The following is an 18197-nucleotide window of genomic DNA, read 5'->3' as shown; positions in this document are numbered from 1 at the left end:
TGTAGAGTCATGGATGCCAAGAGATTAAACCATTCATATAGACATATCAGTACTCCCTGCTTGAGCCTAGGCAAGAACTCACATGCCCTAACTCAGTCTAGTGTTCTTTCTGCTACATCATGCAGCTTTTAATGCATTTAAATTATTTGGGGAGCATTTATTAGTCTATGAGTTAAAGTAAAATTTATATCCAGTTTTCCTATCTTATGTAGTTTGGGGCAGAAAAGTATTCCAAAACACAAGAAATTATGGAGTTAGTACATTAATACTCCTTCTGTAAACTTCTCAAAAAGACCTGATATAGAGCCTCAAAATGTAGAGTAGATGAAGAGTGAAGACATGGAGGACAATATGAGGCTTGTCTAAGCTTGATATCACCTCAGAGTTTGGCTGCTGTTGAGTGACAATGTTTTCTAGAGAAGCATGGTTCAATTGCAAATGTTGGTCCTCAGTAAAATTCATGTACTTCAGTTTCAAAATACGTTAATATAATGATTGGGAAGACAGACCAAAGGTTGATAGTCTCCAATCTTAAAGCTGTCCACTTCTCAAGGAGATTTTTGGGAGATTGGACCCAGCGTCTTCCTGTCCTCACCTCTCCTGCATTCTTCAACCCAAGGTAATATGGTTCCACCTAAACTACACCATGAGAGTGGGACCAGTTTCATTCTGTTCACCCATGGCCTGACTGCCAAATTCAACAGTTGTTTCTGATTCTCTGTCTTACCAGAACTTTGCTTATTAACAAGGCTACTTCTCCTCTCTGGAGTAGCTTTATTTCTGAGACGTCAAGCAAAGGTAAACAATACATCTCTGACAGCTTCTTCTTTAACTCTTATTATTTTCTTTTTCTTTCACCAACTTTCGGTGTCAATAATAGTCATTTAAAAGCTTAGTATTAACTGTATAGAAATTGAATAACTCTAATAAGAGATGGAAACATGTCCTTATCTGAAGGCAGGATGTATAGAACGATCAAATTGGTGCATAACATTCTTTCATTAATATAGTTACTTAAGGTTCAATTTATTAGATTAAAAATAATTGGACCCTCCTATGAACCAGAATGAAGATGACATAAGTGAAGAATGTTTATTTCCACTATCTATGACACACAGTTGAAATAACCATGGGTTTCTGAGGCTTGGCAATGGGGCATCAGAAACATCCTGTCTGGCCTTTGTGGAGGCAGACTGGTCACCCCAACAAATACCCTTATTCCATCCCTGTTTTGATATTTATAATGTTAAGAAGGCAAAATTGTAAGAAAACTTAGGAAGTTATCACAGTATTGTTTATAAAACATAAGTTTTTTTCTAGGCTTATTGAAGACATTGCCATATTTCCATGGTGTGCGGTTTACCTTGTACTCAATAACATGAGTTCTGCTTGGCCACAATCTGTGTACTTTATGTCTGCTAGGTCTCTAGACCACGACTTCTGGGAACTGGGTCTGGTAGAATGGCTCAGTGTTCCTTGTGATTCTTGCATCAGGCACTTTCTCTTTCCACTTCATGATCTTTGGGATTATCAGTTATCCTCGGAGATTAAAATACAACCTCTTGGCATATTATGACAGAGCCGAAGTGTCAAATATTGGAGATAAGTAATTACACATTTTTAATATATAGGCTGTTAGGAAGTCACTAAAATCATGTTTATAATGAGTTTAATGACTTTAGAAAATGCACAGAAAAAGTGGCTAAGCTAAGCAAAATCACAATTGGATGCAAACATAGGAACTGGATATGATATAATCTTAATTACATAGAAATACAGAGAAATTCTAGAAGGAAACACAAATGAAAAGTTTCCAGCAGTCATCACTATGTGGAAAGATTATGGAAAATTATTATGTTGTCTTTTCTTGCATTTTCCAAATAATCCATAATAGGCATATGTAATATTTATAATAAAACAAAACACAAATGTTTGAAAAGATTGAAATATGTTTTTCCCAGAAGTGGGAGGTAACTAAGGGTTGGATAATTACTTGGCTGATAAATATTTTTATGGAATATTATTAAAATGTATCTATTTGGGGAGGTAAAAATACCACCTGCTTCCTAAAATAAGAACAGAATTTGGAAGTTATCATAATGAATTGGAGCTTTTTTATTTTCTAGCTTCTACCTCTGCACCTAAATCAACCTTAAAATGGTCCTTCCCTGAAACATGGAAAGATGTTGAAGAAGGCTGGGGAGGATACAACCATACCATTCCAGGCCCTGGGGATGACGTCCTGATTTTACCCAGTGAGTAAAACAACCTATGAGATTAATCATAGGCAGACTGAACCAGGGCTAATCTGACTGGAGTTTATGTTTAATTTATGTAGTACAACACAGAAAGAGAATAGAAATAAATAGACAATTATTTGTCACAACCCTTTTTAGGAGACTAATATAGGAGAAGAATTTCACGGCTCAGTGAAATCCAGAAATCCAACCTTTATTAAAAGTGAATAAAGTAAGCATCATCCTAAAATGGGTTCAGATAACTGCTAGCTTTATAATGTGTTTCATGTGTCAGAAGAACAATTTGCTAGTATTCTTAAGTTTCTAGTATTAAGTTTGAAGACACAGATGGTATGGAAGAAAACTTCATAAATGTCTATTTTCTTCCACTGTGAATTTTTACATATAGGGCTGAGAAGAATGTAAAACTGTTGTCTAATCACACAAAATCCCAGAGAACTAAAGTAGAAAAACATCTATCTGGGCCGGAATTTTAGCTCAGTGGTACTGTGCCTGCCTGGCAAGTGCAAAGTCCTAAGTTCAATTCCCAGTACCGAAAAAAAAAAAAAATCTATCTGTCTGTCTGTCTATCTATCTATCTATCCATCCATGTATCCAGAATTACTTCCCAGTATGTGCAATATAGAACAGTGCTGGCAAACCTGTGGCACGCATGCCACAGCAGGCTGTTTGTATCGCTGAAAGCATTAAAAGGTTTGGCATCACTGACATAGAAAAAAGTTAATTCCTAATATATATAGAAATAAACACCCATACTTAAAACATTCTGTTTTACTTAAAAGTGAGTTTTTACGAAAATCCTAGGAAAGGGGCTGGGGATTTAGCTCAGTGGTGCTGCACCTGCCTTACAAATGCAAGGTTTTGAGTTTGATCCCCCCCACCGCCCCCATACAAGAAAAAAAAAAGCCCTAGAAAAATTTCACTTGCCTGAGATAAAAATATTTTTATAGAATAAATATATTTCCTCCAAATTCCATCAAATTCCATTTATGGTTTAATTGGCACCTCTTAAGGTAATGGTTCAAATCTCCTTTGGTCATCCATGAAATAATAATGATAATGTCAATTTTCCGCACCCTAGCAGTGTACCAGGAACTCTTCTTCATGTCCTGATTTAATCCTCACGGTGACATTGTGAAGTAAGTGGTATTACTATCCTCCTTTTAAAGACAGAGAAACAGAGGCCCAGGGCAGTTAAATAACTTGTTCAGAGTCACAGAGCATGCAATTCAGCAGAGTTAGGATTTGAACCCAAACAATTTGACTCCAAGTCCTTATTCTTAACCAATAAAGTACATTCCCTTTCTTAAAGGACCAAAGATAAAATTTTTTAAAAAATAGTTATATTGTTTGCTTTATTTACAATGGCAGAGTGAAAGTTGAATAATACAAAAACACAGTGGCCTTTTACTGGAGATTGGTCTGTGTACAGGAGATAGGTACAGGAAGGAGTGGGCTGCCCCCAAACAAACTTGAATTGTTGTTATCTTCTAACGTTCCCATCATCTACCTCTCTTCAATGGAGGATGTAACTTTTTGAATAAACAAGCTCATGAGTCATTCCTACACGGAGAAGAAAAATCTGTTCTGTCTTTGCCATCTCTTTGATAAATCTTGCCATCAGATTCTCCCTGAGCTATGTTTTTTCCCACTAAGCAATCTGTTGCCCCCCACACCACGCGGGAAGCAAGAGAAGCTTTTGAAGGCTGCCAAGCTTTTAGCATCCTTTAGGGCTTTCATGCTGAGGCGCAGTCTCAGCCATCTTGCTTGGCATTGTGTTCGACGGTATCTGTTGCTGTCCCAGCTCCTAGGGCCCCAGCGTTCTCCATTGTCCTTTACTCCTCTGCTCATGATCTGCTCAAAGAAAGAGGCCTGAGCTCTCCATGAAGCTGCCCTTTGATAACACAAACCTATCCTGTGGGGCAGAGATCAGTGGCAGGGTAGTGTGTGTTCATGGACATTGGTTATAAAAGTTACCTTAAATTAGCCCTTCAGTATTTGTGTGATGATGAGGGAAGTAAATATTTGAAACATATTCAGTTACTGTTCACGATTTTTAGTTTTCAGGTGAAAAGATAGGTGAGTGGAAGATATACGTGTATAGAATGGGATCCTTGCTCTGTGCCTGTTTCTCTCTCTCCTTTTCTCCTGTTACCTTTCTTCTAACCCTGGTATTGGGCAGCACTGGAATCCATTGTGCTGTTTGGGTTTGTATCTTATGCAAGAACTGCACTGCTATACTTTCCCTTCTGACTTTTGGTAAATCTTACCTAATACTTTGACTTTCTTGTTTGGGTCTTTGGGTTGAGTCTCTACCCTCTTTCTACTTGTGGCTTTGCCTCTCACTGAACTCTTCACCTTTGCGGGGCTTTCCTTATTTCCTTTATTTCCAGCCTTCTTTAAATCAAGTTTGCTCACCTGAGTTTGACATAGGATGGATACTTAGGAAGTGTCGCTTAGATGAACTTTGTGTGCTCGATGATGTCATCCATGTTTAATAACAAAGGTAAAACTTTGAGTTTGACAAAGTACGATAAGACTTTATGTGTTTGTGGAAAATAATGTCTTACCTCTTGAACAGCTTCCTAAAAATTATGAAAGGATTTTGATGATAGGGATAGTAGCAAGTGTCACTTGAGTGCTCTGTGTGTGCCATGCACTGTACTAAGTGATCTACATTAAATTTTCTCACTTAATACTCAAAACTACTCTATAAGATGATCCTGTTTGTATTCACAGCTTTAACATCTGAAGAACATCAGATGCAGAGAGATTACAGAACTTGCTCAAGTTTTACCCAGATAGTTAGTAAAGAAGGCTGAGCAGGAAGTCAGAATTTGGTTCAGAGCTCTTCAGCATGTCTGCTTTTTTTTCTTTTCTTTTTGTTTAAAGTTACCATCTCTACTTGCTCTGATAGAAATCAGGTACATAATTTACTAAATTTATACTCCACTGTTCAGTGCTTACATTAACCCCTTAACTAGGGATGAAAACAAAAATACTACCTATTGAATATGTATGGATGTCATATACTCTACTTGAGGAATTTAATCTCATCACACACTCCTTGAAAAACTAGAGAAACTTTCCACATAGGTATCCAGTACGTGAAAAGAGCATGAGCCTTGCATCTGGCAGCAGATGTAATTGTGTTTCAAATGAATAACCCTTTCCAATTGTGCTTAATATTTACTGAACACTTCCTGTTTTAAAGGTATGGAACCAGGTATGCATAATCTGGATGCCAGAGGGAAGTGAGATATAGCCATAACCTCAACAGTTGGTGATTTACCTGGCTTAATAAAAGGCACAATGCAAAATAACAGAACAAATAGCCATAATAAACAGAATATGTTTAGAATCATATTGTCTCATGTGAGTAGAGGAGAAGGGGCTGCATGGAAGAAGGGAGAATTGTAATGGACTCTGAAAGATGGGGTAAGAATTTAAAGCACAGTTATGAAACAAAAGGGGATATTGAGATCCTTTAGTGAATATAGGATAAACCTGAATTCATGCTTGGATTTTGACATTTACCAACTGTGTAACATTGTTGCAAAGGCTTCTGACCCTCATCTATACCATGATGGCTATAATTAATATATATCACAATCTTAGGAAGATTAAGTGAGATAGCATCGGTGCACATGACCGCCACATAGAGTATTGGAGGTAATGGAATTATATATGAAAGCTGTGATTTGTAATGTATCAGGTGCTCTTTTCCTTCATTTTTTTCATCTGGCTGCCCCCTTGGCCTCTAGTATTAGCGACACTTTGTATTTGCTTTCCAATGGCTTATTATTTAATTTTCACAACATCCTTGGGAGCTAAATAGGTAATAACTATTATTACAGTAAAAACCCATTTTTACATAATACGATTTTAATGGAACTGCTGATTTTACAAAATGAAAGTGACTGGTAAAGAAGATTTAAGTGATACTTTTGAACCTCTAATATAATTTTATGGTGTTTTGTGTATTTTAATTCATTAATAAAGGAAATGTGTAGAACATTCCCATCATTATTCAAATAGAATAGCATAATTTTTCAATAAAATTCGTAGGGTAAATTGCCTCTTTCCATTTTCTGGGAAATCAATTTTATGGAATGACCTCAGACCCATCCTATTCCATAAAAATAGGACTTTACTGTACTAATAAAAGATATCACTATCTTAAGCATGGTACCATTTTCCTTCAAGGCGTTCTGTCTTTATAGACATTGGATTTTGAAAGAGCTGTAAATTTTCCTCCACAGTGTTATACGGAATAGGCTGAGGGGATCATATAGACTTTGCTCTTGTGGTTTAGTTTGTGATAACTTCGCTTGATACAAACAAACATATCTGACTACCTTTCCCTTCTAAGTATTGCAAGAATTGACCCGATACAGTCTAGATTTTCTAATTAGTAGGCACATGTTCTATCTAATTTACTATGCAAATCCCAGACCTCCATAAGAAATAGTCAGTCAACAAGGAAGATGATCTCTCTATTGTCTCTTTCATGCTTGCTTTGTCCTGAAATGACCAGAGAGGATTCATATAAGACACATTCACTCCTTCCTTTGAAAGAATCCCAGTCTTGGCAGAATGACACCTTTTTTGCACGGGACAGACTTAATGGAAGGAAAATGTTTTATATTTCCAAATGAAAGGATTCTGTCTTGAAGAATACAGATATGATATCATGTAGCCTCCAGCATTTTTTGATGTGTGTGTTGTGGTAGAATTCATTTTTCATTTTCTTTATTACTTTGAACTGTACTTATTTGAAGAGATGAATGGGAGAGTACTGTTTTTATTTTATAAGGGCTCTTCTGTTTGTTCTGATTTTCAATACTTGGGTATATTAAATGGCAGAGAAGCTCATCAAAGCCATGTGATATTCAAAGACGGCAATTTTTAATGCATTTCCTTCTTTAATTATAAGGCAATATAATAGACTGGAGATATAAGGCAAGATGATCATAAATCAGGAAGTATTTTTGAGGAAAGGAATTTCTATAAATGTGATTATAGAACTTTTGTCTTGATTTACCTTTTTATCTGGGATTATATCTAATTTAGAATTTACACACACATAGAGATTGAGGTGTGCAACACTAAATAGAATCAAAACATAAATATTGTTGTTGTTTTTGTAGCTGGAGTAGTTCTCTTAAGTTTGTCCTTATTCCATTTGGATGGAACAGAAAAGCCTCTCAGGTCACCAACCAGTTATTCTTTATTTCTAGCAAATGGGAGGGGAAGAAACTTAGGTTTAAATTACTGGGGTTCTTTCTGTGATACATGGCATTAGAATGGTGATCATCTGAGTATGGATGGATGAAATCTACCGTGACCTACCAAACTACCCAGAAACCTAACAGCTCGACATACACATTTCATCTTGCTCATAACTTTGTGTTCTTGTCTAGATGTTCTTGTTTGGGTTCCTTCACAAATTGCAGTCAGTTCACAAATTGCAAGATATCATCTAAAGGCTCAGCTTGGCTGCACGCTTTAAGATGACCCACCCAAGTGGCTGGCAGTTAAGTTTGTTTATTGGCTGGAGCTTATCCAGAGAAATTAGCTAAGAGGCCTGAGTTCCTCTCCGCATAGACTTCTCTGTAGGGCTGCTTGTGCTTCCTCATAGGATGGTGGCTAGATTCCAAGAAAGACAAACTGACAGGGCTACCCACGAATAGGCCATCTAAGAGAACTGGATGGAAGCTGGTGATTCCTGAGTCTACCTTAGAGCTTTAAAATGTTATGGCCTCACATTCCATTGGCAGAGCAAAAGGCACAAAGGCCACCCTAGATTTAGGGGAGGGAAACTAGTCTCCATTTCTTATGGAGAGAAGAAGCAAAGAATTTGCAGCTGTCTTTAATCTACCACTGTGTGTGTCTGTGCATGTGTGTAATTAAAAGCAGATGTATTTGATTTAATTCAAAGGTGTTTTAGAGCCTGCTAAATTTGTGCCTCTTCTCTATCTAGGCAGACTTTATTTAGATTCTGTTGGCTTGCATGAACCAGAAATTATAGAATACGAGGGGACAGATTGGTCAAAGGACTTCAATTCCCTTATTTTTCTTATTTATAATGCTTAGTATTATGTATTGTACTGCTTCTTCTTTGCCTGGAAGCACTATTCTTCAAGTCTCCAAACATAATTGAAGCTCTAATTTGGGACTACCCATTTTGAGATGGGGATGGACAACATTATTTGGGCTATACACATGGTCAAATGTGTACACATAAGACCAGGATCTCTTCTTGGGAGAGCGGGGTATGCTGGCATGAGGGGAGAGATGGAGGGAAAGTATCTTAAGCCTTTTGTTTTGGCACAGAAATTGAAGGTCCAAAGAGACAATAGTCAAACTTTTCTTTGGTCTTACTTAAATGGAAAATCTATTCTTCAAGATTTTATAGGGAAGAATGGACAAACCCTTGATTTAAGAGGTACTTTTGACACAGAAGATTTAGCCAGCATCACAATCAAATAAACAAAAAGAAATTTTGCAAATAAAGAGGATCTTTAGGAGCTACATAATTTTCCCTTTTTGCCAGTTGGTTAGAGAGAGATCTTAGTGAATATGGATTTATAGTAAAGGGTATTAAGATCATGTCCTTCCCATGATAAAAAAAAAAGTCAGAATTTTCAACTTCATGGAACAAATATTCTTTTGGACACATTCAGGTAGTTAATTTTTGAAATATTGAATATAAGTTGACTTTTTGTGTATCAAATCTTTAAAAAAACTAGGAATTTACTATTTAAAGTAATTTAAATACAAAATCCTTTTTAATATGGAGTCCTTAATGAACTGAATGGTTAGTAATTTATTTACTTTATTTTGAGGTGGGTTTACTTGTATTAGGTAAATATTAACATGTGGAAAATACAAAACTTGGTATGAAACTTGGTGGCTGTTTAATCCAACTAAAATGAGCTAAGATAATGCAAGCATTTTTATAAATAGTGAAATGCTATGAAATGTGTTAATATTATTGCCCCAAATTATATGATGTTTGGTACTATATATCAAGAACAGAATTTCAGTCTCTTTGTTTTCAACTCAGTGTTGCAAATTGCTTCTTAGAATTTATAAGAGGGAACACTGGAGCTTTATTTGTTGTGTTTTAGATGCATGCCCCTAAAATAGGGTTGTGTTTGTGAATCATCACATGTGAAGACTAGAGAATCCCTTCTGAGATGAGATGAATGTGATTCAAATGGTGTCTCTAACTAGTGCCCTGACTGACCAAGGCTTGTGACACAATTCCCTTGTGCAAGAATGGACGACTGGGAGATGGCATTAAAAAATGTTTTCACCTAAATATATTTTCCCCATTAAAATATTTCAGTTAAAACAACAGCAAATCTTATTTCCCATAAGTGACAAAAAGAACATACAAATGTAAATATGTTGAAACAAGCTAGCACACTTGCTCTAATCTAATTTGTCAATCTCTGCTAGATTCAATCATAGCATTTGTTTTTGGGCTAATTAGAAGTCACTTAGAAACTTCTCTTGGGATGCAAAGTCAAGTAGGCCCCTCTACTCTTTATGGCTTATTAACTTGCTGGAACTAATTAGAGTTTTACTCTAATCAAGTGGGGTTTTCAAACTCTTTCTTGTTTTCACTCACCTGAGAAACATATTCATTGTCCAAATCCATTAGTATTTGTATCAGAAATTGTAGTAATTTTAGGAAGGGGCACAGTAATTTTAGGAAGTACAAGGATTATAACTTGGGTAGTTGTAGGGGAGTAGATTTTGGCAAGAAGGAGATTTATTAAAGTCCCATGTTTATTTTGATATTATGTTCACATCAGGGATCACTGTTTATCAACTTCACTTCAGCCTGTCTTCTAGAGATCTGGCTTGCCTGGGTACCTTGGATTCCAGGCTAAGAGTAATGTAGCAAGAATCCCTGAAAAATGCCACTGGTACACCTTTTTGCTTGCTATTGGTATAATTTTACTACTATAGCAATGATTTTCTCATGCATAACGATTATAGATTTTTATTTGTAGATACAGCTACATACTTCCTAAAGAAACTATGCATTAGTCTCATCAGGATTTTTATGTATACTTTGACCTTAACAATGCAAATCATAAGCTTCGTGGTAGCAGTAAGTGTAGTGGTTTTTACTATGGAAAATATATTATAAATTTAATAGGAAAGCAGAATTGGTAGGATGTGATAACATCATTTATGCAAGGTAAAAGAAAATGAAGCTGAGGTTGACCAGAACATTTACATGCAGGTGACTTTTGAAGGATGTCATCAATAAGAATAGAAGATATGAGGGAAGAAACAGGCTTAGTAGGGAGGGTAATAACTCCAGCATAGACAGAGTAAATTCCATGTGCAGATCCCTAGATGATAATAGCAAGTATGATCAGAGTTGGGGGGGATCACACAAAATTGGGAATCTGGATTTAGATTTTGTCATCCTCAAAGGAGTTGACTAAAGGAAGGCTTCAAGATTGAAAAAGGGATAGAACAAATTTGAGAGCATTGAAGAGAGATATAAGGAAAGGTAGAGGATAATGTCTTGTTGGAAATCCCTGTTTGAGTGGCAGGAAACCTTATCAGAGAAGAAACAATGACAGAGATTATTAACAGTAGACCAAAGAGGATTAAGAGGATGGTAATTTAGAAATTGCATGAGAATAAACTATATACACTCAGGTGGCTCCTACAAATCAAATGCAAAATCTAATGTAACATCTCTTGCTAGTTTTATAGTATCATGCATCTGGATTGGATCCATGTCTTCAATTATCCACTATTATCTTTGTTAAAATTAAAAGCAATTACTTTAGAATGAGATCACAGATTTCTTGTGTGGTAGCAAGGTTGTTATTGGTAGTTTTCTGGTTAGAATATTGCTAAGTGATCCAAATTAATTGGCTCATGTGAAAGGCTCAGTCCAGCTGACTTTGATAGTTTGCAAGTTCAATTCCTTCATCAGAAAATAGAATAGGTTAGGGTCAGTGATTTAGCTCAATGGCACTGTACCTGCCTTGCAAGCACAAGGTCCTGAGTTCAATCCCCAGTACCAAAAACAACAACAACAAGAAAACCAAAAACCGAATAGGTTATGCCCTATAAAATATCACTGTTATTTCCTAAAGAAGTACAACATTATGAAAACATAAAACATCATGATAAATATTTTTAGAAAAAATTGAGGGATTATGTATAATTCCTATAAGGAGTTCAATTCTGGTAGAACTGAAGTTTGTATTATGTAAAACAGGTAGCATTTGTCCATTGCAGCACATTGGTCAGTTTTTCCCATTTTTCAAATATTGACAGAAGCATCCATGAATTTTGATATTTATTTTGAGATGTTGATATTAGGAACTAATCTCTTTAAAATCATTCAAAACTTAATGACCAGTTACCCTGATTTGTCTAGGACTGAGTAATTTCCTCAGACATAGGACTTTTAGTGATAAAACCTGAAAAATCTGAGACAAACCAGGGCACGTAGGTCACCCTGGTGAGAATCACCCTTAAAGTTCATACTAACCCCATATCCTATGATTTGCACTGTAACAAATTTGCTGAGGGTTAAGGAAATTTTTCCTCAACTTAAAATACATAAACATATTATACCTAGTTTCATTCCTCCACAAAGTTTCTCTCATGGAATTAATATTTTTTGAGGAGACAGCATTTCTCACAGGAGAAGGGGACTTGAGTGATTGCACATGTGCTTTATTCTCCTCGTAAGGAGTGGGGAAGCAGAGCCAGGGAAGGAACACTGCCATGGAGGTTTTAATGTACAGCAGGGCTTTATTCACTTGCTCTAATTGAATTACTTCTTATTCTCTTTACTGTATGGTATGATTTCCACACAGATATTTTTGGAATGTAGAATTAAATAATTCATGATTTCCCCATTATTGGTTTAGGTATAGTTGCCATTTCTTGAGTTGATTATACTCCCTGGAGGGGCTTTTGTAGTCTCCTCACAGGCAGAGGTTTAAAGGTAGGAATTTGGCCACATGATGAGGCATTACACATGGTGATGGGTCAGTGGGGCAGAGATAGCATAGTTGGCTCCTGCTGACCCTTAGGTCTCTACATATTACTCTGCCCAGGGGTTGCTAATATTTTTGTGCCTAGGTTCCTTTCAACAGTCGAGTAAAGCCTCAATCCATTCTTAATGTTTTTGACACATAAAATAATGCAGTTAGGATTACAAAAGAAACCAGTTATATAGATACAGCTATGAAAATATTAAAAATAAGAGTTGTGATATAATAATATGTTTTTATAAAAATTCAATAACAATAACTGTTGCTAGATCTAATAACTATCATGATTTCAATGTCATCATTGCCGGTATTCTCCAGGAAGGGCTGCTATAAATTCTGCATGCATTCTCATGGAGAAGTAAAGGCTCATTCCCCTCCTGTGGATCTGTGTTGGATTCAGTGACTTGCTTGACTGGCAGAGTGTACAAGTGAAGTTGTGCGAGCTCAAAGACAAAGTTACAAGAAGACCCTTTCGCTGGGTGTCTCAGTTGCTATTGGGGTGCTCCCTTTTGAGAATAGTCCTCAAGCTCTAGGAACGTGGAACCATGTGGAAAAGCCCATGTCTGTCAGGCTGCTTGGGAGCCCCAGATAAACTCCAGCCAGTGGCCAACATTAATTTCCTGCCACAGAAGTGGTCTTAGACATCCAGGATAGTTGAGCCCAGAGGTGGGTCATGCTGACATTTCTGAGGTTTTCTTTCTATTGTTTCAAACACATTATAAATCTCCAATTTTATCCTTAGGTCTATGTTACTCAGGATTTGTTATGTGTATTAAATAATATTTCCTTAGAAGAGGAATCTCTTGTTTGGTTCATTAGGATTACATGGAACCCTAGCAGAGTTAATGCCCCTCATGACTATGCAAAAGAGCTAAAGAGCTAACGAATTAGAAGCCCTCTTTGAAATAAGCATTGTCTTTTCTCCAAAATTGATTTATGCTTGTTCCATAAGTGCCCTTTGCAAAATATGTGTGTTATTAAATTGTGAGCTCAGGTATCATATATTCATTGAGCAACTGTTTACTGGACATATAATTTATTATGTGCCAGACGCTTGGCCTCATGTTGGGGATAAAATGGTAAGCAAAACAGTTCCAGTATCTACCTGAATCTTACTGCCCAGAGGGAGACACAGAATGTAATCACACAAGTAATTATCAACTAGTAAATCTGGCATGTGCTATAGGAAGCATTCAGAGTGATGAAAGCACCCAGCATGGGGATCTGAGTTGGAAAGGAAGTGAATCCAATTACAGTTCATATCATAAGGCTAAAAACAACCTTTTAGATATTAATGATTACTCACAATAAATTTGCTCAGCATTTCTCAAAATGTTTCCCAAAGAACTAATGCCCTATAAATATCACAAGATAAGTCGAATAAGTGTAGACCATTGTGGATTAAACAGATAGATAAATTTATTTGCATCTGATGTTTTCAAAGCCTTTTACGTGATCCTATGAGTTGTATATCTTCCAGAAGAAGACGCAGTATGTGCTGCTTCTCAAATGTTTATGGTCATATGTAAGTGGAAAAGAATATGGGAAATGTAGTCTTTCTACTAGATGACTGTGTACTCGGCTGAAAGCTAGACTTCTCATGACTACAAAGGGGAAGATAAATGCTGAGAAGAACTCAAGCTCCCTGCCAGTTTTTTCTCATTTAAACCTGAGGAGAATGGGCTCAAAGAGACATGCCCAAGAAGCTCAGAACTCATAGAGATGGTACAAAGTCTTGGCCTCTGGGTTCCTTGCTCTTTTGAATTCATTACACTGATCATGCATAAACATAAGGGAGGAATTAAACAGAGCCCATCAAAGGCTGTGACACAAGGTCAGGGCAATATAGTTAGGTAACACCCTTGTGAAGTCGATGTTAAATGAAAGGTAGGTAGGAATGCATGAGTCTTACAAGCATTTCTTGAGATTTGGAAATTCATGATACATGATTAATAAAATACTGTTTGTGGTGTGTGGCTCTTTGATTTTAGTTTCATTACTTGGGTCAGGACTCTATTTGCCTGGCTGCTGTGCATTCTGGAGCCTGCTCTGCGTGCCTAAGGGCTTGTCCTCACCTTTCTTCATTTGTCACATCAGTAATGCTGCACGAGCCCCAGATCATCTACAGCATCTGTTTGCCTCTCTTTATTTACATGATAACATCACCTGATGGCAATTTACTGTCTTGGAAAAGAGCACTGCTCTACCCAGATTGTGCTGGGGTTTTGTCTGCTTCAGCTACGGTGGGCAAGGCCTGGCAGTGTGGAGAGGAGGTGACTGCAGAACCACACAGGAGAGTTGCCCAGATGTGCTGGGCTTTCTGCACTCTGCCAGGCCTGGCCCAGCTAGCTCAGAAGTGCAACGGACAAAACCTCTCTGCCATCCTGGAGCACATTATCAGGACCAGTGGGTTCTCATTGTTGTGACCACTTTGTCAGAGAAGCTTCAGGAAAGTGGATGTGTGGAGAGATTCCCAGGAACTGTTTAAGTGTTGGAAATTCCAGACCTTCCATTCGTTTAGATATTGGTAATTCCAGTCCTCACCACATTGGCAATTTTCTTATTAAAGCCTATGGAAGAGAGAAGTAGATATTATCCAATGAAGGAACATTTTTTATAAATAGGAATTTTGTTGAGCAAAGCCACCTCTAGCAAAAGAATTGATATACATACCTCTAATGTAGACAGGTTCCCACATTGCTGACTTCTAAATTCTCTGGGTGGGGGGCAGAAAAATTTGCTCCTCAAAAACCAAGTATGTCTCTGACATGCAAGACTTCTAGTAATGCAGGAAGAACTTCTTCTTCTTCCTCTTCTTCTTCTCCTCCTCCTCCTCCTCCTCCTTCTCCTCCTCCTCCTCCTTCTTCTCCTCCTTCTTCCTCCTCCTGCTCCTTCTCCTTCCTCCTCCTCCTCCTCCTCCTCTTCCTCTTCTTCTTCTTTTTTTTTTGGTACCAGGGATTGAACTGAGGACCTTGTACTTGCAAGGCAAGCAGTGGCGTGACTGAGCTAAATCCCCAGCCCTGTGGGAAAAACTTCTGAGCACAGACTCTCCTAGGAGCCCTGTAAGTGTCCTGGCTCGCAGGAGGAAACATTTTGCTTCCACCACTTTGACTCGCCCTGAGCTGCTCTTCTTATACTAGAAAGAGGACCAAGAGCACCCTTGCCATCCCTGCCCTCCTTCATCCCTGCTGATGCCAGGGAAGAGGTTGAGCTTCCGTTTAGCCAACTCTGTCGTCCCATGGATGTGGGCATGTCACCTAATCACTGTCCTGAATGAATCTTCTTCTCTCTGCTTTAATTCATTCAGTTGATTTGCTTCACTGAATGGCATGCTGACATTTATTTGAGTTTCAAAATTATAGTAGTGTTTATTATAGTAAGGGTTCCCTTTAAAGATATGTGAGAATAAAATATGTGCTATATATGGCACCCTTGTATGTATGGTATATTCTATGTAATATTATGTTCCATATAAAATTTTAAAATTAAGTGACAAAATATAAAATTAACATTATGAAATCAATGGTACGGTCATACTTTGAACTTAAATGATCTTTTCTCCTGTTTTCTGTTGAAAATAGGTTAATTTTTACAGAAACCTAAAGAACCCAATTGTCAAAAGGAGCAAATTTAATTTTATAGTGCCTATTGTGCCCAGATCGCGAAGTCCCCAAAGACCATCAAGGAGCCGATTCCGATGTAAACACACGAGGGTCGTTTATTCAAGCTCGAGCAGGGGCACTCAATCGTCACCGACGCAGCGGATCAGGATTGAGAGCCCCGAATTCCAAATCAGCAGGGTTTTTATTGTGGCTACTGCAGGGTTTGGGGATGTTTCATTTAGCAGTTACATGATTGGTTGATATTTAGCAAGCATGGGGGGTTGAGGGGTGGCTACATGTAGAGTTTATGGGAAAAAGGAACAATCAGCACATTGACAGAATGTTCTATAGATAATGGGCCCGGGAGCATCTGTTTTTTGGGCAGACAGAGGGTTGAGTTAGGAGCTGTGTCCTTTTTTTATCTGTTGTCCCACAGCAAGGACATTTTATCATTAGTTTATGGGCACAAAGGAGACTAGAGGAATAGTTGACTTCAGTGAAGTGGAATTTATGTCAAGGCCATTTTACTGTCTTATATTTAAGATGGAGTCAAACTTTAAAATGGAGTTAGTTAGGTCTCACAGTGCCTAAGTTTTGTGTGTCAATGTAGAATATGTTGAGGGCTCCCTGAAGCTTTCGGGGTAAATTTTAAACTCCTCTGTGTGGCCCGCAGGGTCCTCTGTGGCCTGGCCTCACTGACCCTCCCTTCCCTATGTGTATCACTGTTCAGTCACAGTTACCCGAATGACACTGCTCCACAAAGCGTTGATGAACAGATGTTGCTCCTGCCCACTTACACTGGCTACTTTCCCTACGTATAACTTTCTCCTCCCCCCTTGCTCCTTTCAGCCCCACTACTCCCTCTTGGCTTACTCCTTTTTGTCCCTTAGCACTCCATTTAGTGTCTCCACTTCTGGAAAGTGTGCTTCAATTCCCATTTAATTCTCCTTCCCCTGGGTTCCTACAATATCTTGGGGGTATTCCTATCATATACCCATATTCTGTAATAGTTACTTTTATGTTACCTGAGAACAGATGTGTCTTATTCAATCACCCCTCCTAAAGTATTTCTAGGGATTTTGGAAGTTTAAACGGGACTTAGCCACTGTCACACTAAGAATCTTGGCAAACAAAGAATAGGTGGAGGGATGTCATCCCTAAAATCCTTAGTAACTGATTGGGAAGTGAGGATTTTGTTGGAAAGTCTTTGTGGTCTGTTGAAATACCTCATCTGGGACTCATTCAACATGGTATTTATATAGAATCCCTGGGCCAGAAACTTACTCTGCAAGATGTGGTTTCCTGCAGGTAAGAAGACTCTGTGCAAGACAGGGTGTGTTCATTCCTTTCCCTGCTGGAGCTCTCTGAACTCTGCTATTCCCAGTGGGGGCTTCCAGTCTGCTGGTGGCCTTTCATTCAGGCTCCTGCACGCAGCTTGCCTCCTCCCTCCTCTGGGCACCTTCCACCTGAGCAGAGATGGGCCCCCTGTGGCTCAGCACCTGAGGAGCTGCTGGGCCTGGTGGAGCTTGCCAATCAGGAGTTTACAGCTCTCCTGGGAGTTGCTGCCTTCCCAGCCTGCAGGCCTCCTGTGGCTTAGCATCTAGGTGTTGACACACCTCCTGTGGTTTTAGCTAGTAAGCAGCTTGTGGCTCTTCTGTTTGCTGTGAAATAGTTTCAGAGGTTACCTCTTCTTATTTGCATAGAGTCAATGCACCTGTTTCTGTTTGTTTTCTTTTTTGGTGAAATTAAAAAGAAAGAAAGTAAATGAGCAAAACGTTGCTGCAGCCACAGAAAGGGGCCCAAGTTTTACTCTTTGGAAAAAAGAAGAGACTTAAATCCTAGTCTTGGTGAGGAAACTGTGTATCCTTGACTGAGGGAACTGAAGAGGGGCAGTGACTCTTGCAGGCTCCCAGTATGCATAGCTGGTGTGTATTTAGTGCTATTTCACCAGTCTGAATCAATCAAAAAAGCATCTAACACTTCCTAAATTATCTTCATCAGACCACTGGAGCAGAGGCTTCAGGCAGAGAAAGCTGGCCAAGGTAGTTTAAGCAGAAGAGGAAGGAAATAGTTAAAAGATTTTAAAGTGCTAAACAGGGCTTTTACATTTTTCTGGAAAGGCAGCAGTTTGTATGGAAATCACAGCTTTTACACATTAAGTATGGTTATGAGTCTCTTCCCTAAAGCACTGTGAGAAATGTAGCCCCCCCCCACAAACACACACACACACACACACACACACACAAAGAAAAAGAAAAGGAAAGAAAAAGAACTGGAACCAAAGACTC

At 38.2% G+C, this 18197-nt stretch overlaps 1 protein-coding gene across 15 annotated transcripts in view; it reads left to right on the top strand.

Moving 5' to 3' along the window:
• The window catches only part of Pkhd1 (PKHD1 ciliary IPT domain containing fibrocystin/polyductin), a 513180-nt gene that overhangs the window by 273390 nt on the left and 221593 nt on the right, over positions 1 to 18197 (top strand). For all 15 annotated transcript variants that reach the window (XR_015441583.1, XM_087188170.1, XM_087188168.1 and 12 more), the window contains one exon: positions 2127 to 2255. Coding sequence is in view for 14 of the 15 variants with exons in the window: in XM_087188170.1 (XP_087044296.1) it covers positions 2127 to 2255 (129 nt within the window). In the remaining variant the exon portion in view is untranslated. The remainder of the gene's footprint in view (positions 1 to 2126; positions 2256 to 18197) is intronic.

The sequence above is a fragment of the Heterocephalus glaber genome, unplaced genomic scaffold, assembly GCF_053883595.1.
Source record: "Heterocephalus glaber isolate CG9 unplaced genomic scaffold, H.glaber_assembly_v1.0 deba00001523, whole genome shotgun sequence".
Taxonomy (NCBI): Eukaryota; Metazoa; Chordata; class Mammalia; order Rodentia; family Bathyergidae; genus Heterocephalus; species Heterocephalus glaber.
This window is presented reverse-complemented; position numbering and strand designations above follow the sequence as displayed.